Below are 25,901 nucleotides of genomic sequence, written 5' to 3' on the forward strand. Positions count from 1 at the left end.
ACACTGGCCGCACGACCTCACCCCGGGGGGGAGAAGTCGCATACGTGCCTGGGCAGGGCACGCCGGGGCTGGCTGTTCACGAGGCCCCGTGGCCCGGTCCCTACTCTGCTGGCTGTCTGTGGCTCCGATCTGCCTCTGCCAGCCTCTGCATTTTTGTATCTTTTTCTCATTGCGTGGCCCCCTTGTCTTTAAAAGGCTAAATGCTCTGTACTAAATTTGGTCACACAGCGCTCCAAGATTCCCTGGAATGTCCTCAAGTTTCAAACAGCTCTGACAGCGAGCCCGGCCCGCCCCCTGCTTGGGGATTGGCTTCTCCCTTCTAGGCCCGGGCGGCTGTCCGGTCTTATTGGCTGCTGGTCAGACCAGCCAGGGTCCGCTGGCCCTGGGCTCCCAGTTTACACTTGAGCACCCGTGGCAGGCGGGGCCGGGAGCTGCGGTCCTCAGCCAGCGGGGGGTCTGCTCCTGAGCCGCTCTCTGCTCCATCCAGACCAGCTCACCATCCGCTCCCGGCCCGCCAGGACTCGCATCGCCCCCAGCAAGAGCCGCAGCCCACTCTGCCAAGATGTCGAAGGTAGCCAAGTATCGCCGGCAGGTGAGCGAAGACCCTGATATCGACAGCCTGCTGTCCACCCTGTCTCCGGAGGAGATGGAGGAGTTGGAGAAGGAGCTGGATGTGGTGGATCCAGACGGGAGCATCCCCGTGGGGCTGCTGCAGAGAAACCAGACGGAGAAACAGTCCACGGGCGCGTACAACCGGGAAGCCATGCTCAACTTCTGTGAAAAGGAGACCAAGAAACTGATTCAGAGGGAGATGTCCGTGGATGTGAGTGACCACAGTCCTGGAGGGAAGGGGGACGGGGGAGGGCCGCAGACCCCGACTCCATGGCTGGGATGCTTCTGTCCTTAGAGGAAATGTTCTTGTGGGAGAGTATTTAATGCTTCAGAGCCCTGTCATCCCCCGCGCTGGCAGGGTGGACCTCTCACCCTGACTTCTGTTTTATAAGGCAGATGCCAGCTGTGTTGGGGGAACTCGACGTCCCACAGAACCAAATAGGGCTGCCGGTGGGATGGGAGCCGAGAGTGCCCTTGAAGTGTTCATGGTCAAGTTGACTCCCTCCCAGTCCCCCAGCACCTGTTTTTTCTCCTTCACATCCATCCCATCCTGCTGTGGGGAGGGGCGGAAGGATAAAGTGATGCTTGCCATCTCTTGCCAGCCACCCAGGAAGAGAAAGCGAGGCCCTCCTCCGGGGAGAACCACGCATTTTTAGGTCCTCTGGCATCTCCTGGCACTTGGGCCACTTGAGAGGCTCAGGGGCAGAGGGGCTCTCTGAGGCCATGGAGCCAGGCCAGGGGTCTGTGGGGCTGAAAGTGTGTCCTAACCTGGGAGCGCCGGATTCATTCCCAGGGGAGGCGAGGGCTGCACTTTCTGGAGGAGCCTCTTGCGGGAGCGTCCCCTCCTTTTGGCAGTCAGCCCTCTGACAAGCCGGCCAGGCCCTTTGCTGGGAGACGTGGATCTGTCCCAACAGGGTTTTGCCACCAGAAGGGGGCCGAGGAGGGGCAGGGCTGGCCGTTTGGGCAGCGTCTGCCCACAGCTAGGATGGGCTTCAGCAAACCTGCTTTCTGTTTCCTGGGCTGACGCGGAGCAGGTCTCCGTTCGCCCGGTGTGTCGTATGCGAGATTTCTCGGGACAGGCTAGCCTGGCCTCCCCCGAGGGGGACCCTGTAACAGGCTTTGTCCGCGGTAAAGAGTGTTTGGTGGCAAACTCTTCTCACTCTTCGCACCACCTCCCTTCTACTCCGCTCATACCGGCCACGTCTCTTGTACGTTGTCCATCACTTGTGAGTCCTTGCGAGAAAAAGCGTGGTCTCTGTTCTTGTGCTTTGTTTTCCTCCTGTGGAAACTGAGGCCCAGAGCTTCAAAGGACGCAGAGGAAATGGCAACGGCAGTGTTTTCAGCTGAAACTTCTGTGAGTTTCGGTCTGGCTGGGTATGGGGTTGTGTCGGACACAGGTCACAGAGCACGACTGTGGATGCGCCGTGGCTCCTGGAGGGGGCGATGGGAGAGCGGCAGGAGGAGGGGAAGGGGCAGAGTGAGGTGGGGGCTGGAGCTCTGGAGTCCCTGCCCCCAGGCCCGTGTTTAAGGCTTCGCCTGGAGCTGGGAGAGTGAGGGGAGCCGGCAGGCTCAGAAACATCTCGTCCTGTGGGCAAGGTTCACTCTGAGGCTGCTCTGAAAATGATGAATAAATACTGACACGGTTACGGAACAAAGGAGCAGATAATAGGGACTCACCGTGAAGGCCCGGTCCCTCAGGACGGCTGTCAGGAAACAGCGGGAGATGCCCCCCAGGCTTGGGCCACTCTGCAGATCCCCCCATGGACCCCAAACTTTTACTCTGGAGTCAGCTCACCTCCCCCTCGCTCCCAGCCCCAGGATCTGCGCCCTTGGCAACTTCTGTGCCCAGAAAGATACTCCTGAGGCTGAAGGCAAACACAGAACCCTCTGAACCCTGAGGCAAGATGTTTAGGCCACAGAGAGTGTGAGGGGCTCTCATGCTCCTGGAAACTTCATCCTCACAAACCTTATTGCTCAGCCAGCTCATCCCAGGGCCCGCCTCTGCTCCCGGCCCCACCACCCTCGGCCCCGCCGGCACACGCTGGTTTAGTCGGGGAATGGAGGGGGTGGATGGGGTGTGCACGCTGGCACAGGCCACGCCCTCGGTATAACGAGACCCCTCCAGGGCCGTTGTCCCCCGTGGGGATGGGTGTCCCAGGCCACTCACTCTCTCCCACCCAGACCAAGGCACATGCCGGGAAGGTCCTGGCTGGAGTTCAAGGCGCACCCTGCACCATGGGCGGAAGTCATTCATGTAAATGTGGGCCAATGGGAATGAACCCTAAAAAGTGGCTTCTTTAGCACCCTTAGCAAAATCGTGAGCGTGTGGTGACAAACTTGGATGAAATATCAGAAAAGCCTGGTGTGAGGACCAGCATCTCTCCTGTCTGTGTAACTAGCTCACAAGTCACCAGAGTCTCGGTTTGCTGTCTACACAGTGAGGACAGCAGCACCCACCTCCGAGGGTGGAAGGGTAATCGAGTGCGGCCGGTGGCGCAGAGCCCCGTGCTCACGCACACTCAGGAAGTGGCAGCCGTGAAATCGTTGCTTCGTTTGGGTGGAGGAACTCGGAGGTTGGTGAAGTGAGCAGGAAGCAAATCTCTGTCCACCCCCTCAGTCCCCAGGGGCCGGGCCAGCCAAGCCCGTGTGTCCGTTAGTGCCCGGCGTAAACAAGCCAGCCCTGGATGCCGGGGGCGGGGCATGGATGTCACGGATACAGAGCAGCAGGTGGGGCCCTGGGCCACTGGTCTGCCTGCAGCCGTCTCTGATGGCGCCTTCCGCACATGTGAGGGACTGGAAATCGTCTAAACAGAGTCACTGTGAGCCTTTTTCTCTTGACTTGAGAAGCGCAGCAACATGGGCCTTTCCGAGAACTTTCCATGTGCTCAGCCTTGTATTTCTGCCTCACTGTTCTTGGGAGAGAGGTATTTTATCCCCATTGTGCCAATCAGGGAGTTGAGGCTCAGAGAGATGGAATAGCTGCCCCAAGGTCACACAGCTAATAAGTAGCCTGCCTGGCTGCGAGGATTGTGCTCCCTCCTGTCTGGCACAGCAGGTCTGAAAAGGGCAGTTCATGCCAGTCCTGCCCTGAAGAAGTTAGGATCTAATAGGGTTACAAGACACAGACCTACAGAACACCGCAGAGATGTCACGGAGCAGAGGTCACAGATTCAACTGCTGTCATGGAGCGGCGGCTGGATGCTCATCCCCGGGCCCCACAACTAGGAACCAGGTGCACACTAGGGGTGAACACTGTTAACAGGAGTGTGGGCTGTTCGGGACGGTGATCCTGGCTGGGTACCGATGGTATCAGGAGTTGTTAATTCCTCTGAGGTGGGACAGTGGTGTTGTGGATATGCTTTTCAAAGGATCCTTACCTTTCACACTTGAGTTCTGAAGTGTTTATGGAAAAAGCTGATAGGATTAGGGAATTTGCTTTAAAATAACGAGAGCGAAGGGCTGGGGAGGGCAGAGGGAGCGAGACTGTCCACGAGTTGATAACCATTGAAGCTGGGTGATGGCTCCGCAGGGCTGTTCATTCTACTATTCTCTCTACTTTGTATATAAGTTTGAAATTTTCCATGATAAACTTAGTTGGATTTTTTTTTTAAATAGACAGAAACCAAGAGTGGAAGGCGGGCCTGGTGTGGGTCTTCAGCTCTGGCTCTTCCTGGGGAGGGGGAGCTCCAAGATTGACACTCTGGCCATCATGCTGGCTGGGTGGACCCCGTGGCACGGCCTGGGGACAGCTTCTCCCTCACTGGACAGGATGCCCCAGGGATCTCCTGGAATGGTTTCCCGCCTCTTCCGTGAATATCCCCCCTCTCCGCTCCCCCCCACCGACACGTGTCTTCCAGGTCAACTCCTATTTGTCCTTGGGGTCTCAGGCGTCACTTCCTCCAGGCAGTCTTCCTGGACGCCGGGCAGGGTGAGGGTCCACGTCAGATCTGAGCACTCCAACCCCGTCCTGACATCACGTGGTCGTCACATCTGTCTCGTCTCTCTCCTCACCAGCGTGGGTGATTCTCCAGGGCCTGGCACGCAGTGGCCTCCCTCTGCTTGATGAATGGATGTTACAGGGGTCCGGGCGAGGCGGGAGGTAGGCCTGGGCAGAGCCGACCCCCGGCTTCCCTCCCTCCCTTTAAGGGGGCCGACCTCTCAGCCGGTGGGTTCCTCCCGGTCCTCGTCCTCACAGGAACTCTCCCTCCACCTGGTGGGAGACAGAGTCCCTGGGCAGGTGTGCAGCCAGCGGGCCAGTGAAATCTTGTCCCTGGCTCGGGTGTCGGGAACCGGATCCCAGCAGGTCACTGCTTGCATTCTCTTTCCTTCCCAAGTGGGGTAGAGACTCTCCAACCTGCCTCCCCCCGCTGCTCCCTGGCCGTCCCGGGGCCGGATTAGCACTGATGCCCCGCCAGGAGCTGGGCAGCTGTGCTGGGCTGGTGGAGGCTCTTTTCGGTCCTCCCCTGGGTAAACTAGAGAAGCTCACCACAGCGCCCCACTGGCCGGTGTCTGCTGGGTCCCAGCCTCCTGACCTTCCCCTCCAGGCGCTAGCTGGGTGGGCCCCATCTCGGCCCAGTGTCCGTGGGAGCCTGGCAGCCATGGGGATGGGGATGTGGGGCCCGGCCGGCAGCACTGACCCTGAGAAGGCCAGGCCTCTCGCTTAAGGAGATTACCCCTGACTGGTGCACACCCAAAATAGCCCTGGAGCCTAGGGCGGAGACGGGGTCTGGAGACCCCAGAGGCAGAAGCAGGCACCCAGCGAGGGCTCCACAAGTTTAACGTCTCTCCCGGACGTTGAGAGCTGCCTCCCAGGTGGTGGGTGCCACAGGCGTCTGTCTTAAGTATTGCTCTTCCCCGTACATTATAAGTTTCCCTCTGGACCTATAGAATACTTAACTCCACGAGCTCTAAGCAGTGCAGCGTCGGCACCTGCTCCCACCCTCAGCGCGGCCCCAGGCACGTACCTTCTCCTTATCACGACAGCAGGGTAGGGCTTGGCCGGAGAGGGAGGCAGGACAGATGGACAGGACTGAGGAGGACTTGGGGAAATGAAATGGCTCAGCAGTGAGGGGGGATGTAGGTGGTCGGAGGCGTGTATGAGTCCCACTGACCAACGGGAGGTCAGGGTCCCCAGGCTGAGGCAGGAAGAGGTACCTCTGAGCAGACCCTCAGGGTGGGGACAAAGCCCCCGGCTACCTGTGTGCCCTCCCTCAGCCTCTCTCTCTACCTGAGCATCTCTGCAGCATCTGTGTCCCACGGTGTCAGCACACGGCACCCAGGATGGAGCGTGCAGGGCTGGACGAAGGGCGCTGGGAGAGGGACAAGGGCAGAGGACTTGAGAGCAGTGTCCTTGGAGATGGAAGGTCTCCATGCACGTGTGCACACACGCACAGGCGCACACACACGCACATGCACACTCAGGGGAAGAGAGGTTGAAATTTGAATGCCCGCCGAGTCAGATAAGCAGGACTGTCCTGGACCACAGCACACAGGCCTTTCCAGCCCCGGCTGTGCTCTTTTCATTGGATCTCTTTTGGCACAGCCAGCAAAGAAGAGGATTCTGGGTTCAGAGTGTCAGTGCCCCTCAAGCGCCTGTCAGCGTGAAAGCCCGTGGGTGTTTGGAACTGGATAGGGCAGCTTCCTGCTCTGCGCCTTGTGGAGCCGGTGAACTTGAGTAAGTTACGCAAAGAAGGAGGGACGTCAACTGTATCGATACCTTCTGGTGCCGAATGCGTTATCAGTACCACCTCTCAACATGGCTTCTTGAGGCTCAGTTACTCCTCCGTCGAGGGGATCAGCAACACTGGCTTCGATCCAGTGGATCCAGGGGCCAGGATCCAGTGGATAAGGAGCTGGGAGTGTTGGCACATCCTGAGGGGCCTCCGTCTCCTGGCCCTCGAGTCGTCAGACTTCACACCCGCCTACGTGCCAGATCAACCTTTTCTGGTTCTTTATACCTCATGAGGTTAAAACAGAATCCTGCCGGTGGGAGTGAGGGGATGACAGGAGGGGCGCAGGAGCGGGCAGGGAGCTGACCAAGGAGGAGGGCGCACGGGTGATTGCCCCGCCGCCTGGGTTCTCTGAGCCGCTGCCTAATTTATTTTGTGCCCCAGGCTCCAGGGCCCACGCTTTCCACCCAGCGGGGTAAAGGGAGACTGGGGGAGGCTTTGGGATGGGAGAAATCTCTGTGTGCGGCCTTCTGTGACTCAGACAAGCCGAGGCTGCTTCAAGTGTCTCTGGGGTCGGCTGCGGAAGGGATGAGCCGGGCCGTCAGGACGCTGTTTGTAAACAGCCAGGAATAGAAGGGGCCCCTGCTCCCCAGTCCCCAACCATCATCCCCGCGCCTGCCGTCTCTCCTGAGGACCCCGGGCTCCCTCAGGGGTGTCACTTCATCACCCTTGCTTCCCTGTCACCCTTCCTTCGCCCTGAGGCCCACTGGGGAAATGAGGAACCTCCCGGGGGCAGAGCTTGCAAGAGGCTCTGGGCGCGGCCTGTGTGGGGTCCGGTGCTTAGAACTGAGTCTCCAGAGGCCAGCTGGGCCTGACGCAGCTCCCGCCCTGCCCACCGCCGGCTCCGTGACCCCTCTGCCTCTGAGCCCGAGTTCCCCCATCTGTAAGATGGAAACAACACTGAGTCATAGGAGAGCTGTGAGGCTGAAGGAAAATCATGCAGATAACGCACCTCCCAGAGCGCTGGGCTGGAAACCTGCTCCAGAGGGCCGGCACCTTCGGTTTCCTCCCTTCCTTGCATGCCTGTCCTTTCACGCTCCCTTCTCCTCATTCTTTTTGAGGCGGGATTCATGCATCATGGTTGGGTTTTCAAGGAGGGAGGAGGACTCCTTAAGTCGTTAACTCTCCAGCTATTTTGTGAGTTCCCGTTGTGTTGGGCCTTTGTTAGCCACTGGGTAGGGTAGCGAATCGCACAGCCGGGTGCCGGCCCTCATGGAGCTTATGTCTAACAGGTGAGAAAGACCGTGCATGTACGCCCATCTATAGATCACGTGGAGAACACACACGCGTAACACGCAGCATCCCTACGTTATAGAGAAGAATGTGGTTTCAGGAGAGGATATGTGACCGACCGTATTGGCAGGGGACAATTTCCTACAAGGCGCTCAGGGAGGACGCCCCAGAGAGCTGACATCGGAGCAGAGCCTGGAGGGGACCGAAGGAGCCTCGGGAAGGCCTGGAGAGAGAGAGCTTTTCAAGCAGCAGCCAGAGCTAACACAAAGGCGTGAGGTGGGAGCAGGTGTAGGATGTCAGAGGCCAGGCCAGGCCGGTGTGACCGGAGCACGGTGAGCGCGGGGCAGGCGGAGCAGAGCAGGCCCAGCCGCAAGCAGGGTTCAGACGATGCAGGGCCCTCCGGAGCAGAGGGAGTGTGGATCATCGCTGTTCCGGGGGTGGTGAGACATCATTGGAGGGTTTCCAGCAGGGCGGAGATATGATCTGATTCGTTTTTCAAGGGGTCGATCCTCTGCTGGCTTTAAAATGAACAGACGGTAGGGGGTAAGGCTGGAGGAGAAGGGAGACAATTAGAAGGGTGTCCCTGTAGCTCAGGCAAGAGCTCAGGGATGGTTTGAGGAGAAGTGGTCAGAGTCAGGACATTCTTTAAAGGTAGCACAGGCAGGACTGGCTGAAGTATTGGGGGAAAGAGGACTGGGGGTGGCCAGTCCTGTCGGAGCTGTTGCGCGAACTGCATGCCATTGACTGAGACAGGACGCAGGAGAAGAGGTTTTGAGGAGACGAAGAATTCTGATTTGGGCAAGTGCAGCTCCTTGTACTTCTTAGGCCCCAGGAGGAATTGTTGGGCTGACGGGATGAACGAGCCTGGCACTTGGTGGGGAGGTGGGGCTGGAGATTAAATTCAGGAGCCATCAGTACATGGGTGGTATTTAAAGCTGTGAGCCTGGAAGAGATCTCCTGGGGAGTGAACGTGGATGGAGAAGAGCAGAGGACCAAGGACCAAGCCCTCCATTCCCGCAACCTTCAGGAAGAGGAGGAGCCGAGGGCAGAGATGGAGACCCAGAGTGTCTTCCCAAAAGCAAGTGGGAAGGGATTCAAAGGAGGAGGGAGTGCCCACCGCAGCCGTTCTTGCTGAGGAGTTTAGCGAGAGAACAGAGAATCAGCGGTAGTAACTGGAAAGATGGAAGCCATTGGGGCCTTGTCAAGAATAAGCTCACTGTCATGAAGAGGGGACTCAAGAGAGAGTGGCGGACACAGGTTGAGATAGAGAGTGGAGACCAGTCTCTTTTTTGTCTGTTTTATTCTCCTGGGAAGCAAAGAAATAGTGTGGCAGCGGGAGGTAAACATGGAATCCAGGGAGGGCTTTGTAAGACGGATATGGTAGCATGTTTATATGCTAATAGGGATAGTTCAGTAGAGGGAAGCGTTGGCCACACTGGGAAGGGAGGCAAGAAGGGATGGAATGCCCTGGAGTTGAGGGGTCAGCCTTAGCAGCAGGTGATGGCCTCCAGTGTTGGGAGGGAGGGCAGCAGAGACGGGCAAGGATGCCCATCGGGTGGGTACATATGGTGAGGGGAAGATGGAGCTAGTGACTTATGTGTTGACATGTGCTGCTCTGGGAAGACAACACTGACAGCCACATATAGGCTGAATCGAAGGGGCGAGAAACTTAAGAGGCTGTGACAATTGTCAGAGGTTAAGCTTCAGGTCACCAGAAAAATGCCCAGTGCTCCCTGGGTGAGGTAGAGAAAACACAAAAACCCTTCCAGATCTGAAGTCTGGCCTGTGAACAATCAGCAGATGACTGCCACAGCTGCTTCAAGGAATGTTGAAGGTTTTCACCTCCGGCGCATCCATCTTCTGTCCCCGAGGCCACACACCACACTTGATAATAATGGAGTTTTTCTCATATGGATATGTTTTACTGAAATATAATTTACATACAGAAAAGCGCGCAAAACACAAATGTTGAGTTTCCTGTATTCTGACGAAGTGAACCAGAGCTAGAACGTGCCAGCACCGCAGCCCCGCCCCCAGCTTCCTCTGCATCTCCACTCCCTCTCTCCTCCACCGGCAGGCCCTCTCCCGACTTCAGCCCGCGGGGCACTCTTGCCTGTGTCTAGATTTTACACGTGGAGCATCATGCGGTGTGTGTTCTTTTGTATCTGGCTTCTTTCACTCAACTTCATGTTTGTGAGATTCCACCGTGGTGTGGTCTGTAGCATTTTCCTTCACCTTTCATTATTATATGAGTATTTCACTATTATATAGTATTTCGTTGTGTGAATATGCCATACTTATTGACCCATCTCATGGTTAATGGACACTTGGGTTGTTTCCAGTGTGGGGCTGTTACAGTCAGCGCTGCTCTGAACATTGGTGTCCGCTTTTTGGTGTGCTTGTGACAGCATTTCCGTTGAGTATGTCCCTAGGAGTGAGATTGCTGGGTCATGGGAGACGAGTAATGAACTGTTGGTTTCTGCACCTGTAAGTCGAGGTGATGACACCCAGTGTGGAGAGTGTCCGTGAGAATCGAGTACAAAGTTTGAAGAAGGTCTGAGAGTTGATTTGCAAGCAGTAGGCATTTCATTGGGTGACTGCCATCGCCATTGTTTCTAATGGAGTCCATTTGGAAAGCAAGGAGAATGCCGTCCTGTCCTTTGAACCTGTCCTGCCTGTGGTCTCCTGAATCTCTCTCCTAGGATTTCGATGTTTCATGAAACCCCGCTCAGGTCCTCTGCCCAGGACTCCACTCTCCCAAAGATGGCGGCTTCAAGGCGTGTCCCACTCATGGCCTCCCCTCTTAGCCTTCCTTACTCCCAACATGGACAGACGTCTCCATTTTGAGGCCCTTTCCGGCTTTACTCATCTTCCTGTTTGGCTGATATCTCACTTTGGTCATTCCCAACGTGATCCTCAGTTCTCCTGCTTGGCCCCCAACCTTTCGTCACCCCCAGCCGGGATGACAGTGACCATTGGGCTTATGTACTCTGCTCCCCAGCTGCTGCTCAGGCCTGGAGATGATGGCACAGCTGTAGATGTTGGTGCTGCTAGGGATTAAAACCCTATAACCTCAGCCCAGCCCTGCGGGCTGCCCAGAAAACCTCTCTGTGTCCCTCTTTTATTCCAAACGTGAGCCTCTCTGTAAACCCTCCTGTCCCAACGCCTCTCTTCTCTCCCTCGGCAGATGACCTCGTGTCACGTTTCACTGAGAAACTTGAGGCCATCGGATGAGAATACCTTCAAATTCTTCTGCTGCTACCTGAAAACTTGTAAGCATCCACATAGGCAGGCTTTCCTCTCTCTCTCACCTTCAACATTCCTTTCCACTGCTTCCCTTTCTCTCTGATTCCCTCCTCCTCTTCTTTCCGTCATAGCCAGTATGCAGGAGACAGTGCCTACACTCCCTGTCACACCGCAGGTCTCTGCCGCTGCACTCGTGTCAGCCCCGTCTCCGAGGGCCTCCTGGTTGCTCTATCCGGAGGGCACTTTTTAGTCTTCATCCTGTTTGTTCACTTTATGGTATTGGACCCCTCTCTCATTCTTAAACCACATCCCTCGGCACCAGGCCCCACATTCGCCTGGTTATCTTCTCCTCTCTCCCGCCCTCCCTGCCCATCCACCCTCAGAGCAGCTCTCCCTCTAACGCCCAGCGCTGTGCTTTGTCAGGCTCTGCCCTTCCCCTGCGGTCCTCGTGGGCGCCCTCCTCCAAGCCCGGCGACTCGGCTGCCGCCCCTAGGCTCTCTCTCTATCTCTGGCCTAGGTCTCTATTTTGAGTTCTAGAACATTCACTTGCCTCTTGGACTCTTCAAGAGTCTCAGATTCGACGAGTCTAAAAATAAATGAATCCCTGTCACCCCGCGCCACCCAACCCCAAGCCTGCCCTTCTCCACGTGGGTAAACAGAAGCGCACCTGGGTGGGAACTGGCACTCATCCTGCTCCAACCCCTCTCCCAGGGCCTCCAGGCTCTCCTGGTGACCGTCCCGGTGATGGGAACTCTGCGACCTCTCTTGACTCTGGGCCTCCTCTCGTCACTTCTCCTGTCACCCACGTCACATAGCAACTCAGAGGATGCCACGGCCTCCTCACTCATCCCCTGCCTCTCTCCTCGCCCCGTCGTGGTCCATCCTCTCCACAGCTGCCGGTGTCTATCTTGACACTATGCTGTGTAAAAGCCTTGAACTGCTGAAATTCACGCTCCTTAGCGCGGCCGAGAAGGCCCTTGGCATCCAGCATGGCCTCCAGCCGCTAGCACCCCTCTCCTTGACTTCCACCCCGAGCTGCAGCCAGACCCGACCACTGCTTCTCAAAGGTGCCGTGCCCCCTCCTGCTTCCTCTGGGCCGGAGCACATGCATCGCCTTGAGCTGCGATGCTGACCCCACCCTGCGCCTGGCTGGTCCTAGTCCTCGTCCAACGCTCAGCTCAGGTGCCGGCTTTCTGCTTCCCCCACCCATCCGGTCCGGGTCATGTGCTCCCCTCCATGTCCACAGAGCACCGTCTGCAGCTTCCATCACTTCGTGGACCACATACGTATAACACATTGTTCGGCATTGTCTGTTTCTGTGCTTTTCCCAAACTTTCTGAGTGCAAGGCCTGGCTCGAGTTCACCTCCTCGTCCCCAGCAGTGGGCACAGTGCCTGGCCCAGTCAATGTCTGCTGAATGAGTAAAGGATGAATAGTTTGCAAACACCATCCTTGTCATCCTTGATGGGCTCTGCGCCAGTTACGGATTCATCTATACCCTTCTGAGACTATTTGAAAATATGATTTTGAGTCCAGATCCTCAAATGAAGGGAGGTTTGGCAGTGCCTCGTTTTTTTCTGATTTCTGTAAGGAACCAATTAAATCAGTCCCCAAATCCACAGGGCGGCATCTGAATCGTAGGGGTTCGTCACGGCTGTGTCCCCCCTCAGTTTGTCCTGGACGGGATGAGCCTCAGGACTCAGTTTCAGCTGCTTCCATTTCTTCTTCCTTTGCTTGTTTTCCTCCCTCCCAGCTCTCTAGGGATCTGCGATTGCAGGCTGAGACTCCCAGCCTGACCCCATCAAGTTTAAGTGACCTCTGGGGCCACCGTTCTACCCTAAAGAGGATATTAATAATCTGCTCTGTATACAGCCAGCTGAGGCCTGCAGCTCCCATCATCCGATTCTTCCCTATGGAGTAGGGGGTGGTACACAGAGTACAGAGGGGCTATTTCTAGATGTACTTTCTTCAAAAAGTAATTTATAATTATAGTGTAATAAGGCTCATTCTAGGCAATATACAAAACATAGGAGAAAAGAGAGAAGATAACCAATAATTCTTTGTCCTGTTAGCTAAAGATATTAGCTATCGTCAGATTGAGTATGTGCTTCAATATGCGCTTTTCCTTTTGTGGTTGAGGTCATTTTATGCACACACGCAAAGGTACATAGATTTTATTTCCTGCCTTTTTCTCCTACTATATTATAGTCATCTTCCCATGTCACTAAAAATGCTCCCTAAACATCATTTTCGGTGGGTGTTGTCATAGTCCATCATATGGCTGGGGTGAGCCATTTGCCTATATTTGGACATTTAAATCGTTTCCAATAAATATACTTTCCAAGGCCCCAAACAGATCCGCAGGGCACGGGCTCCTTCCCTTGGCCTTTGGCGCCCATCCCCGGAGAGACGGAGCCAGCCAAACAAGATGATAAATAGGCCAGTTAGCACGCTGTCCCCAGCTGAGACTCACAGCCTGACGGGTGAAACTGAACGCCGAGAGGAGAGAAAAGACTCTCTGGGCCCTGGACACGAAGGGACTGACGGTCACCCCAGGACCCGTACTCCGCAGCCCGGGGAAACCGAGGCCACACGTGTTATTTTTCAGAGGATCAAGTTCCCGATGTTGGAATATCTGCCCAGCAGGGCCAACCTCACCCCCGTCTCACTGTGACCCTGGGGACTGTGTCTGTTTGTGTGCACCGTGGACGCAAAGATGTGCCTGGTCCCTGTTGGGAGGAAAGAGTTATTACTACTTACAAGGAGAATCCAGCCTCCAGCCTTGGAAAATTCCAGGTGTCGGGAGGATGTCAAGAAGGGAAGGTCAATTAGTCCATCCTCCTGCTTTCAGAAGGCCCTGCCCCAAAGACACTTGAAAGTACCATAGCCAGATCCACATGATGCCGGTTACGAGGCGAAGTCAAGAAAAATACAGGAAGAGTATCTTACGCCTAGTAGCCTATAGGCAACACTGAGTTACTGTCTTGGGACATCACTCCATATGCCCCAGCTCGTCACAGCACCATAAAAATAGGGCCTAAGGCCTCGTGTCTGGGTTGAGCCTTGTGGGCTTCCCTGTACGTGGTCTCCTTTGCTCCTCCATCAGCCTTGTGATGGAGCGAGGACAGACAGCCTTTAACCTGCTTGACAGAGGAAGAAACCGAGACTTAGAGACTTCACCTGCTGGTGACCGAGGAAGGTCTTGAACTCTCTCTTCCGACTTCAAGTTGCAACAAACCTCATAACTTAACAGAAAAAGATCTGTCTCTCCGGCCTTCTGTTTGGCCCTCCACTTGAGCGGCAGATGCATTTTTTCATTCAGCATTTATGCAACGTCCCCCACGTGCCCACTTCCAGGAGAGGTGCCGCTCCGTCCTGGTGGCTGTCCCCGCCGGCATGGTGCCTTGGAGGCCCTCTGCCCTCTGAGGAGGGCCCTGGCCTGGCTCCTCCCTGCCCTCCGAGAGAGCCTGGGGAATGGCTGTCAGGAAGCACCCCTGGCACTCTGGGTGATTCCTTCTCCCACCAGCAGGATCCTCCTGCTCCGGCTCCCTTCACCACCCTCCTCCCTAACTGTAGACCCCAGAGACTCACTCATCTCACTCACCTCCTCTTTGAATCGCCTCCTCTCCCTTGAGGCTCTTCTCCCCGAGCCTGGTGTGGCAGCAGCTGTGTTCTCTCCAGCCTGCCGCTTGCTAATGACACTGGAGCCAATCGCCCAAGCCCTGTATGATTCAGGGGTTTTTAATTGCTCATCACACATGCAGATAAAGAGAGGGAAATGAAAATGGCCCCCACGGGAAGTGACAATCCTTCTAGATCTGTGCTGTCCAGGATAGTAACCACTGGCTACACGGGCTCTCGAGCACTTGAAATGTGGCCAGTCCGAACTGAAAAATGCCGTTAAGTGCGAAATTCACATCAGATTGCAAAGACTTAGCAGGCAGGAAAGAAGGTAAATATCTTATTAATAATTTTGTATAGATTACATGCTGAAATAATATTTTGTATAGGTTCAAAACATGAATTCTTATAATTAATTTAGTTTCTTTTTACTTTTTCTAATGTGGCTACTAGAACATTTAAAGTTACATATATAGGGGCCAGCCCGGTGGCGCAGCGGTTGAGTGCACACGTTCCACTTCTCAGCAGCCTGGGGTTTGCCAGTTCGGATCCCTGGTGCAGACATGGCACCTCTTAGCAAGCCATGCTGTGGCAGGCGTCCCACGTATAAAGTAGAGGAAGATGGGCACGGATGTTAGCTCAGGGCCAGCCTTCCTCAGCAAAAAGTGGAGGATTGGCAGTAGTTAGCTCAGGGCTAATCTTCCATAAAAAAAAAACATAAAGTTACATATATGGCTCGCATTGTATTTCCACGGGATAGAGCTGGTCTACAACATGGTGTTTCCAACCATGGTTTCTGGCATATAGGTTTTTGGGGTTTTTTTGTTGATCTTTTTATATTTTCAGTTCTTTATTTAATCTTTATTCTTTAGAAATTAAAGCAAGAGAAGATCAGTACAGTATGTGAAGTAAGATTTTGTTTGTTATAACCCTTCTATCATTGTGTAATTAAGTCTAGGATCTCTTAATTATCTTAAATTCTTTCTAATTGAGATATAATTCACATATCATAAAATTCACTTTTTTATTTATTTAGTTTTTTGCTGAGGAAGATTAGCCCTGAGCTAACATCTGTGCCAGTCTTCCTTTACTTTGTATGTGGGGTGCCACCACAGCATGGCTGATGAGTGGTGTAGGTCCGTACCTGGGATCCAAACCTGTGAACCCTGGGCCGCTGAGGCGGAGCATGTGAACTTAACCACTGTGCCACGGGGCCAGCCCCCAGATTCACTGTTTTAAAGTGTGCAATTCAGTGGTTTCGTAGTATATTCACAGTTATACAAGCAACACCACTACCTGATTCCAGATTAACTCATCACCCCAAAAAGAAACCCCACCCCCATTAGCTGTTACTCCCCAGGGCCCCCAGCCTTAGCCCCTGGCAGCCCCGAATTCACTTTCTGTTTCTATGCATTTGCCTATTCCAGACATGACGTATACGTGGAATCACACAGTCACGTGGTCTTTTAGGTCTGGCTTCTTTCCCTCATCACATTTTCAAGGTTCATCCATGTTGTAGCATGTACTTCATTCTTTTTAGGGCTGAGTAATATTCCTTTGCATGGACACACCACATTTCGTTTATCTGTTCAGCAGCTGGTGGCTATTTGGGTTGTTTCTGCTTTTCGGCTATCATGAATAACGCTGCTGTGAATGTTCATGTGTAAGTTTTTGGTGGACGCGTTTTCAGTTCTTTTGGGCATGTACCTCGGAGTGGAATTGCTGGGTCATGTGGCAACTGCATGTTTAACTTCTGGAGGAGCTGCTAGGCTGTTTTTCAAAGCATCTGTGCCATTTTACCTTCCCACCAGCAGTGTATGAGGGTTCCAGTTACTCCATGTCCTCGCCAACACTTATGATTGTCTGTCTTTTATGTTATAACCATCCTAGTTGGCGTGAAGTGTAGCTCGTTGTGGTTTTGCTGACCTCAAAGGGTGTGGGTTTTATTTTATGAAGTGATGTGGCAATTTCCCTGCTCCTGGTCCTCGCAGCCCTTCCTCTTCCTGAGGACTCCCTTTTCCAGAGTCACTCTGTTTGCTCCCGTGGTCTTCATTGTTCCTTAGACCCCCGCGTCTCCCAACGCCACATCTCAAGCCCAGATCTCTTTCCTGAGCCTCAGATCCTTATTCACGCCAACTCGTTAGGCGTTTAAACTTTGTGGTGGCCCAAACAACTCACCGTCTCAGTTCCTATCCTCCCTTCCCCCCGCATGCCTCGTCATGGTTACCAGCATCACCATCTATACGGCATCGCCATCAACCCAACTGGAAACGCGGGGTCATCTTCCACTCTCTCTCTCACTCCCCACTTCTCTGGATCTTACTAATTGTGCCCCAGAAGTGCCCGTGGAATTTGTCTCCTCTTCTTCGTGCTCACTGCCCGGCTGTGGTCCAGGCACCCATCGCTTCTTGCCTGGATTCTGTGAAAGCTTCCCAGCTGGTCGTCTCCTTCCCTCCAGCTTCTCCCAGCCCCAACCCCATCCTCCAAACAGCTGCCAGAGCTGTCTTTCTAACGTACTAGTCTGATTGTCACTCTCTGGTTAAAAACCTGCATGCTTCACCGTGGCGCGTTGGGTGGAGCCCATGTCCCTTAGCGTGACGTGTGAAGTCTGTCGTGATCTGGCTCAGGGCACAGTTCTGGTCTCGCCTCTCACCATCACTTCCTCTGCCCACCTCTGGTTACAAAGACCTTCGCAACCGTCCCCGGATGCCTGCACTCCAATAAACCCCGTTTTGCCACCTCTGAGGCTTTGCTCCCACCCGCTCCAGGCTCTCAGCTCCCTTGTGTATTCACTGGATCTGTGTAGACCCCACCTGGCATCCCTGATTTAACTGACTGACATCCTTGTTGCTGCCTCTCTTCCCTCTGCATGGGGATTTCCCTTTCTTTCGCCCCAGTGGAATGAGCAGACCCATCTCCCAGCTGTCCTGGAGCTTAAAGGCTCAGCTTAGGGGCTGCCTCTGTGGCGTAGTGGTTGAGTTCATGTGCTTCAGCGGCCTGGGGTTCGCAGGTTCGGATCCCAGGCACGGATCTACACAAGGCTCATCCAGCCATGCTGTGGCGGCATCCCACATAAAAAATAGAGGAAGATTGGCACAGATGTTAGCTCAGGGACAGTCTTCCTCAAGCAAAAAAGAGGAAGATTGGCAACAGATGTTAGCCCAGGGCCAATCTTCCTCACCAAAAGAAAAAAAGAAAGAAAAAGAAAAAAGACTCAGCTTAAGGCTCGGGCTACTCCCCAGCTCTGACAGACTCCCCAGGGCACCTCTTCTCCCACCCAGCAAGGGGAATTCCTGTCTCCGTGGCCTCGGCACATGAAGAACTTGGGCCTCCCCGGGCCTCAGCCGCTGGAAGGGAGCTGCACTTGGAAGTTGGGAATGCTCTGCAGAATGAAAGGAAGAATTTTCCAGAACAACTTGCCGGTGTCTGAAACCTGGGAAGTGGTGGCTCAAGGTGGATCATTTACTGGGGTAAAAGTCCCCAGGAAGAGTCAGCAGTGGGTGGAGGTGGCGCTGAAGCCAACGGTTCCCTCTCTTCTTCGCTATCCTGCCCACTCCAGACGCTCAGGGCACTTGGGAGGAGGCCCCTTGTGGTAGCTGAGTGGCCAGGATGGAGACGGGGAGTCTGGAAGGTGGTGCAGCCGGATGCTGACTGGTGCTCCCTGGGGGTCTCTGTCCTCGGCTCTGCCCTGTCCAGGGGGCATGAGGACCTGGAAGGCACACCTACCAGATTTGCAAATTATCTGAGGCTGAGGGCCAGTGAACTTTTAAATAGCAGAGGCAGGATCCAGAAAGTTCTGGTCAGACTGGAATGGTGGGCTCAGTCTAACATTCTCGTAGCTGGAGAAGGGCAGCCCCAGGGAGAGGACAGTCCGCACCGAGCACGCGTGTACAAGCAAGTCTGTGTGACCCCAGGGACGGAACCAGACCAGACGGGCTTTCTGAGTCAGCTTCCAAAAAGAGGCGAGTCCTTCTCAGGAAGCAGGGAGCTCCCTGTCACTGGAAGGATTCAAGCACAACCTACTTGGTAGGGACATTGTAGGTGGGACTGAAAGCTTTTCTTTTCATCCCAGCAAATATTTATTATGTACAAAGCACTCTGCAAGGCCAGGTGCTGGGGATGGAAATAAAGGCCTGGTCCTTGCCCTGAGGTCACTCACCATCTAGTCCAGGGCCAGGCACGTAAACCAGGACAAGGACAGAGACAGCAGCGAGCCCGCTGCAGGGGCCCAGAGGAGGGCTCCCCCCACGGGGCCCGGCTGAGGGCCGGTGAGGGGCCCGGGGCTGAGTGTCGATGGGCCATTAGGAGGCACTGCGTCTATTAATTTTTTAGGTAAAAGAATGGTATTGTAGCTATCTCTTAAAAAAATGTCTGTCTTTTAGAGATACACGCTGCCGTATTTATGCATGAGATGATGTACCTGGGATTTGCGTCAAAATAATCTGAGGATGGGAGAAGCATAGGTGGGCATCCGGGTGAAGCAAGACTGGCCAGGTGTTGAGCGCTGGGGAAGCTGGGCGACGGGTCCTCGAGGCTCGTTCTGCGGTTCTCTCGAGTTCCGTGGACAGTGGAAGTTCCCCCTAATACAGACCTGAAGAGAAGGAGGAGGAGGAAGGGGAGGAGAGAGAGAAGAAGAGTTAGCCTGGCAGAGGGGAGAGGACATTCTGGGAGGCAGGAACAGCGTCCATGAAGGCGGCCAGGCTCCAGAGAGGGCACGTCCGGCCCCTGCTGTGACAAGCACGGGCGTGGAGGAGATGGGAGGCCGAGGCGGGTCGTGGAGGGCCCTGCGGGCCCAGCTGGGAAGCTGGACTTCATCCCGGAGGCATGGGAGCCACCAGCCAGATTTACATTGTAGAAAGATCCCTCTGGCCACAGCGTGCCGGTGGCTTGAGGAGAAGAAAGACGGAGGGTGGGGAGACCCTGCTAGGAGGCAAGAGATGTTGGAGGCGCCAAGCACAGCGTGGGCAGCGGGATGGTGAGGGGCCGCTCTGAGATACCCCGGGAAGGTGGGGTGACGGGGCGTGGAGACGGAGCAGGAAGAGTCAGACTGACTGAGGTCGGGTGAGGCGGCATGGATGCCATTCCCGAGATGGCGAACGCAGGAAGGCAGAGATCTGCTCGCTCTCACCATCCTCTGCTCCTGCTTTCCTGTCAGGCCCAGGACTGGCGACAGAATTTTCAGGACTCAGTGCCAAACTGAAATGTGGGGCCCCTTGTTGGAGAATGATGAAGACTTTCAAGATGGCGACAGCAGAGCCTTGGACGGAGCCCGGCGCCCTTCAGAGCAGGGGGCCCGCGACTCCAGCCCTGATTGGGCGTTGGAGTCTGTCTGTTTAGAACCGGCAGGAGGGGGCTCCGTGACAGCCAGGCACCTGCTGGCAGCCCCAGGCCTGCAAGAGGACTGCATGTTCCTCCTGCCACCCCCTGGGACCTGAGTAAGACAGGGCGGTCCTCGGGGACAAACGACTTCCACTTCAGCAGCTCTGCACAGAGTTTTGCAGACTCGCTTGGGTTTTCGTCTGTGCTGCGATGAAGTGAAGGAGCGGAAAGCAGCAGCCAGCGTTTCAAAGCGCACAGCACTGCAGTGACTTGTTTGTTTCTCCAAAGAGGTTTCCCCGTTTCTCCAAAAATGGGCTTTGCTACAGGCTTCCCATTATGAGTCACCAGACTGGTTGGCTGAACTCTTGGGCCTGCAGAGAGCATGGGGTGACCCTTCACCCTGGAGAAGATCCGCCCCAAGGCCCTTGAGCCCCTGGAGATGGGTCCTCATAACTGCAAACAGAAGCCCATCGGCCCGCCGGACCCCCACAGGCCGGAACGCCATCCCCTCACCCCAACCCCCATCTTCCTTGCTGGTGCCTCTCCGTGGCTCTTCTTGGGTTCCCGGGAGGGGAGCAAGACCCACAGAGCCCCTCATCGCCAGGTCTGCTTCCCCGATTTAATATTTAAAATCCTTTCGCAGGAAATCCTTGTCTTTAAAGACTCTGAGCCGTCAAGACTCACCATACCCTTGACAGAGTTTGGTGGCACACTCAGGGCCCGGTGTGCACAGACACACCCCTGTCTGTTGCAGGATACACCTGCCCCCCCTTTCACCTAGGAGGGCAGGCAGACCCTCACACGGACACCCTCCACTCCCCATGCAGAGCCTGACCCCAGGCTGGACGGCCTTGGAGAACGGCCTCATCTCCCAGGTTCTCAAACCCCCGGAGACCATCCTGGGAGGTGAAATGAACCGTGGAGGTGGGTTCACACGGGAGGTGGAGGTGGGGCCGGGGCCGACTCCGCAGTCGCTGGAGCAGAACCAGCGAGGGTCGGGCGCTGCGGCCAGTCCTGGCACAGCGCAGCTGGGCTGGGTGACTGGAATCACCGGGCATCCCCCTGTCCCCATCGTCCCTTCCGTCACTCTCCCCGCCACTGGCCTGAGGGGTCTTGGGTTACTTCTGTTTTTTCTTTTTTTGCTACGAAACTGAATTATTTAAGGATGATTTTTTTTTTTATAAAACAATTCTTGTTTTTTCTGATCATAAAAGCAGTTCAGACATTGGATATCTGTTTGGGAAAAAGAGATGGATTGCTACCTCCTATCATACTCCAGACTAAAATCCAGATGAATTAAAGAGCTAAGCTGAAACCTCTCTAGATTAGGAATTCGGGTAGGAATTTACCAGGAAAAGGGAGGAAGGGCTTTCCACGTAGCGAGAATATTACTGCAGAAGCCCAGAGGTCTGGCTGCCCCCAGGAACCAAGAGTAGTCAAGCAGGGCTGAGTGGAGCTGGCAAGGACAGATGCCAAGAGAGGGCACTGAGCGACGGAGGTCAGCGACACATCAGGAAGGGCCCGTGAGTCTGGACTTTGTCCCCGGGGCCCTGGGGAGCCACCGGAAGGTTGCAGGTAAGGAAGTGAGTTGAGGGGTCTGCACTTCAGCAAGGTCCCCATGGCTGCCGTGTGCAGACTGTCCTGGAAGCAGGTCAGCCCATGAGAAGGGTGTTGTGGTAACCCCGGGGGCAGGGGGCAGTGGCCTGGACTAAAGTGACATCCGTGAGGATGGGAGAAAGGACTTGTTCAAGAGGTGTTAGGATGCAGCACCGTCCGCGTATAGGGAACAGAAGGGGACAGAGTGGTCTTTTATAAACAGGTCGATTTCACAGCCTGCCCCTCAGATCCCTCGGGACGGGGAGAGGGATGAGCGAGTGCAGAGGGGTCTGCGCGGCTCCCCCACCTGCCCCTCCCATCCTCTTCCGTCAGGGTTTCTGAGCTGAGCCCTCGGATGTTTGGAGGAGCCAGTGGCCAGGAGAGGGCATGGAGCCAGGGCAGGCCGGCAGTGGGGAGAGAGGAGCTCAGTTTTGGGGGACATTGGGACATGCCAGCCGAGATTTTAGACAGTTGGACATGAGGGTCTGAACCTCCGTAGTGGCGTCTGGCCCAGAAATACGGCTTCCATTGACTTCAGAACATAGGACACAGTGGTGCCATCAGAGTGGATGAGGTCACCCGGCGGAGGTCTAAAGGTGAAAACAGGCTCAAATAAGACCTTGAAACCCCCATATCCAAGAGGCACATGAGGATGCCGGCCTTGCATGAGACTGGACAGGAGCTGTGGGAGGGCTGGAGGAAGCCAGGAGGCGCGATGGACACCAGGCAGGACGGTCAGGAGGGAGCCCTGGGCGACAGGGCCAAATGCTTCCCAAGCAGCCGAGCGAGATAAAGAATAAACGATGTAAATCGATCTAGCAGTGAGAGGGCCCCTGTGAGCGGGGAGAGACTAAGGCCCATGGGACACTGGGGGCCTGAGGCGAGAGCGTGTGGGATCCGGGGATGAAGAGGGATTAAGAAGGAGCTCTTTGGGGAAGTTCAGGAGTGAAAGGATAGAGACGGAGGGCAGCACCTGGCAGGCGGGGATTTGATGGACATGGGGGGCGAGCTGTCTGCAAGGTGGTGGAGGAGCCAGGGAGCAGGGAGCGGTCAGGGCTGGGGGAGAGAGAGGGAGCTCCGTGGAGGGAGGAGGCTGGGAGCCAGCCCACGGAGTAGGAGGAGGGATGCACTTCCTCCCGAGGCCAGGAGGACGGAGACGAGCTGGAGGGGGGGTTGCAGGCTAGATGGCAAGGAGTTAGAGAGTCCGCACGGGTGAGTTTCTGTTTATTCCTGGGAGTAAGCGGAGGAGGTGTCTGCTGAGAATGGGGGTGGGGTGGGGGGAGAGGGCTGAGAAGGGAGAGAGAGTCCAACAGGTGCTTTGGAGGTTGGCAGAGAGCTGGGCATTAGGGCACGTGGGTCGACAGGGACCGCTGACTTTTCCTGGGCGCTCCCTGTGCTTTGGGCACTGTTGTAAATGCTTCCCACGCAGTGCCAACCCTCTGAAGGACTGTGGTTCAGAGACTGGAGCTCTGGCTTCTAGCTCTGGAGTTGGTGCTCAGCATCACCATCACTCAGACGAGACTGCGGGAGAGGCGGCGGTGGGGGGTGTGGACTGGCAGCCTGGCCTCCAAGACTCAGGGCTGGGGCTTGGGTGGGGGGGTGTGCCCACGTTTGAGGATATTTGCAGGAATGTGATTGACACACTGGGTAGGCTGGAGGTGAGGCACTCAAGGCGGGTGGCACAGAGAAGTCAGAATGTGGATTTGTTCCAACAATGCCCCTTCTGGGTGTACACCCCAAAGGATAGGAAGTGGGGACTCCAACAGACATTTGCACATCCATGCTCACAGCAGCGTTATTCACAAAGCAAAAAAGTGGAACCCCGGTGTGTGTCCACGGATGAATGGATAAACGAAATGTCTATACATGCAATGGAATATTATTCAGCCTTAAAGAGGAAAAAATTCTCTTGCATGTCCGCATTCAGCAGGACTGAAGTCTCGCTGTTGCTCACACAGCTTCCTCAGCAGCAAGACCATCAGTGGGGATCTGGGTGAGATCTAGTCATTAGGGCTTAACCTTGTCCTCAAAGATCGTGGTTTGAGTAGCAGCCCAGAGAGAAGCCACTAAAGAAACGAGCTGATGGATGACAGTTCTGGGGTGAGCTTCCGAGCCTGAAGCAAACAAGCCTTCTCGACCTCTCCCCGGCTGCCCAGTCCTTTGGGATAAAGTGGTGAAGATGAAGAATAAGATGGCCGTCAGGGCTCCCCCCCACCTCTGGCCCCGTGGGGCTGCGCTTCTTGTTTACCGCATTCCTTTAAGGAAAGTCACTGGGGGGCAGGCTCTGGGAGCTGGCCTGGCTTGCTAGCTGCCTCTCAGCTCCCACCTCCCTCCCCCCAGCTCTGGACATCCTCAAGGCTGTGGGCGGGCGGAGCAGGCGGCACAGACCCAGGAGGACTTCTCAGTGTGGACTCCAGGAAGTGTCACACACACAGGGGTGTGCCCTACGGTCTAACCTGGGGTTGGGTCGGCCTCGTCTGGCCTCTTCTGGAGAGAGTGTGGGTAGCTTAGAAATGCTCTCCTGCCGATGGCAGAGCCCTGGGCCATCTTTCCAGAGGGGGATGGAGTCACACACGTCCTTTCTCCAGCAGCCCTAGCCCTGGCCTGAGCCCTGCCTTGGCACATGTGCCAGGTGAGCCTCTCCAGCCGGGCCTGTGCCTGGAGCCCCACCAGCCTCTGTGTTATTGGGTAAAGGGTCAGGGGCGTGGCTGGGGGGCCGGTAACACATCTGGACCGGGCAGAGAAGGTGAGGTCCGGGGTTCTCAAACCTCCGGCCAGTTTGGGCACTGAGCCCACTGCATTCCAGCCTTGGAATCTGCCCCTGACGTGGTCAGTGGCAGGTCACGCATTCATTCACTCATTGGCTCACTCACTCATTCTCTCACTCATTCCCTCACTCATTCCCTTACTCGTTCATTCATTCAACAGCTGTCTATCAAGGACCCACTGTGTGCCAGGCTCTGTGCTCTTTGCTGGGGATCCAGTGGACAATAAGCATCCTTGTGCCGTGGTCTCTGGGGGAGATGGACAAAGGGACAGAGTGATACGAGCCAAGACAAGGGAGGGAGCTGTCGGGGAGGAAGCAGACCATGCTCGATGCATTCGTGACCCTGGATGATGGGTGGGGTTAACCGGCTGAGGAGGCACAGAGCTGTAGGACGGGGCTGGGGACGAGGCGCAGGGTGGGCAAGGCTGCGAAGGGGAGGGCCTTCCTCAGCTCACCCCGCTCTTTACCCATTTCTCCAACTCCCCCTCTTCCTTTGGAATCAGCTCCAGGGGCTCTGCCTGGGTAGACCCCCTCAGACCCTTCCCAGGGGGGCTTCCCGGCCCCGTGCTCCACAGGCATTACCACCCGCAAGGGCCTTCTCCTCTCAGAAACCCGACGGATCTCCCTCGTGTCCAGCCGGCCTCCTCCCCTGGCCCCGCTCTGTTCCTCAAACTCCATCTCATCGTCTGTTCCTCAAACTCCATCTCATCGTCTTCGGGTTTCTTCCTCCAATCCTGACTGTGGGGCGGGGCACGGTTTCGGCACCGGCATTTATTTTGTTCTGGCCCCAGAGTTAACCACACAGACCCTTTTAGTTTAAGAGCCTCGTTGCCAAATCCTGGAAAAACGGCAGGGAAACGAGCAACTTGCGAGGCCGACGGTGGAGGCCCTGGCCTGGGGACCCTCACCCTGCTGGGAGGGAAATGAGAAGCACAATGGGCCGCGGACCCCCGGATCCCCGTTTCCATTCTCGCCAGGCTGTCTTCCCCTAACCCTGCCCTCGAAAGCCATAGCCCTTCCTTGCGGGATGGCCCCTCCTCCCACGTGGCCAGGAAACCCGGGAGCTGGGGCCTCTCCCAGCTCTGCAGAGCCTCCTGCCCCTCCATCTCTGCAGCCCCAGAGCTGAGCCCAGAGCCAGCACCCAGCTGTCGCTCCGTAAGCATCTGTTTGATGGAATGGTCAGACGCCCAGGTGGCAAAGGTCAGGTCTGTGTTGCGGGCTTTGACGGGAGCTCCCAGCAGGAGCGCAGACTTGTTCCTGGGGGTTTCGCTGTGACAGGCGGGAGTGGAGCCTGGTGGTCAAGACCAGGTGCCTTAGAAGCCTAGAAACCTGAGCTTGAGCTCCAGTCCTCCACTCATCTGACGTGACTTGAGAATGACCTGATGCAAAATGGGGAAATGTGAACGCCCGGCACCGAAGCCGCCACGGCTCCTGAGCGCAGTGTCCAAAGCTGGTGACCTTCCGTGGTTTAATTCTAAGACGCTATGGTAACGCGGATGGTCGTTAAAACCACGATGACAGCTTATAGGACGCACGGGGAAAGGAAGACCTGAGACCCAGGCGAAGGTCACGACCGTGACCCTGCTCCTGCTTCGGTTCCTTCTTCTGTACAAAGGGCTAGGAACTGTCATTGCCCATCGAGCCGCCACCAGGCTGCGCGAGTCGTAACCCCGTGTGAAGCAGCCAAAACAGCACGTGGGTTTGCCCTGCCCATCCCTGGAAAGCCAGCGCCCTTCCCAGATGAGGCCCGATCACCTGTGGACGTGCTGCCCGGAGCTG

At 55.8% G+C, this 25,901-nt stretch overlaps 1 protein-coding gene across 1 annotated transcript in view; it reads left to right on the forward strand.

The window, feature by feature from the left end:
• Positions 1-345: 345 nt before the first annotated feature.
• LMOD1 (leiomodin 1) overlaps positions 346-25,901 on the forward strand; it is a 33,531-nt gene continuing 7,975 nt past the window's right edge. Inside the window, exon 1 of the mRNA XM_014843166.3 lies at positions 346-823. Within this exon, the coding sequence (XP_014698652.1) occupies positions 563-823 (261 nt within the window). The 5' untranslated portion in view covers positions 346-562. The remainder of the gene's footprint in view (positions 824-25,901) is intronic.

Source organism: Equus asinus, chromosome 30 (genome assembly GCF_041296235.1).
Source record: "Equus asinus isolate D_3611 breed Donkey chromosome 30, EquAss-T2T_v2, whole genome shotgun sequence".
NCBI classification, from domain to species: domain Eukaryota; kingdom Metazoa; phylum Chordata; class Mammalia; order Perissodactyla; family Equidae; genus Equus; species Equus asinus.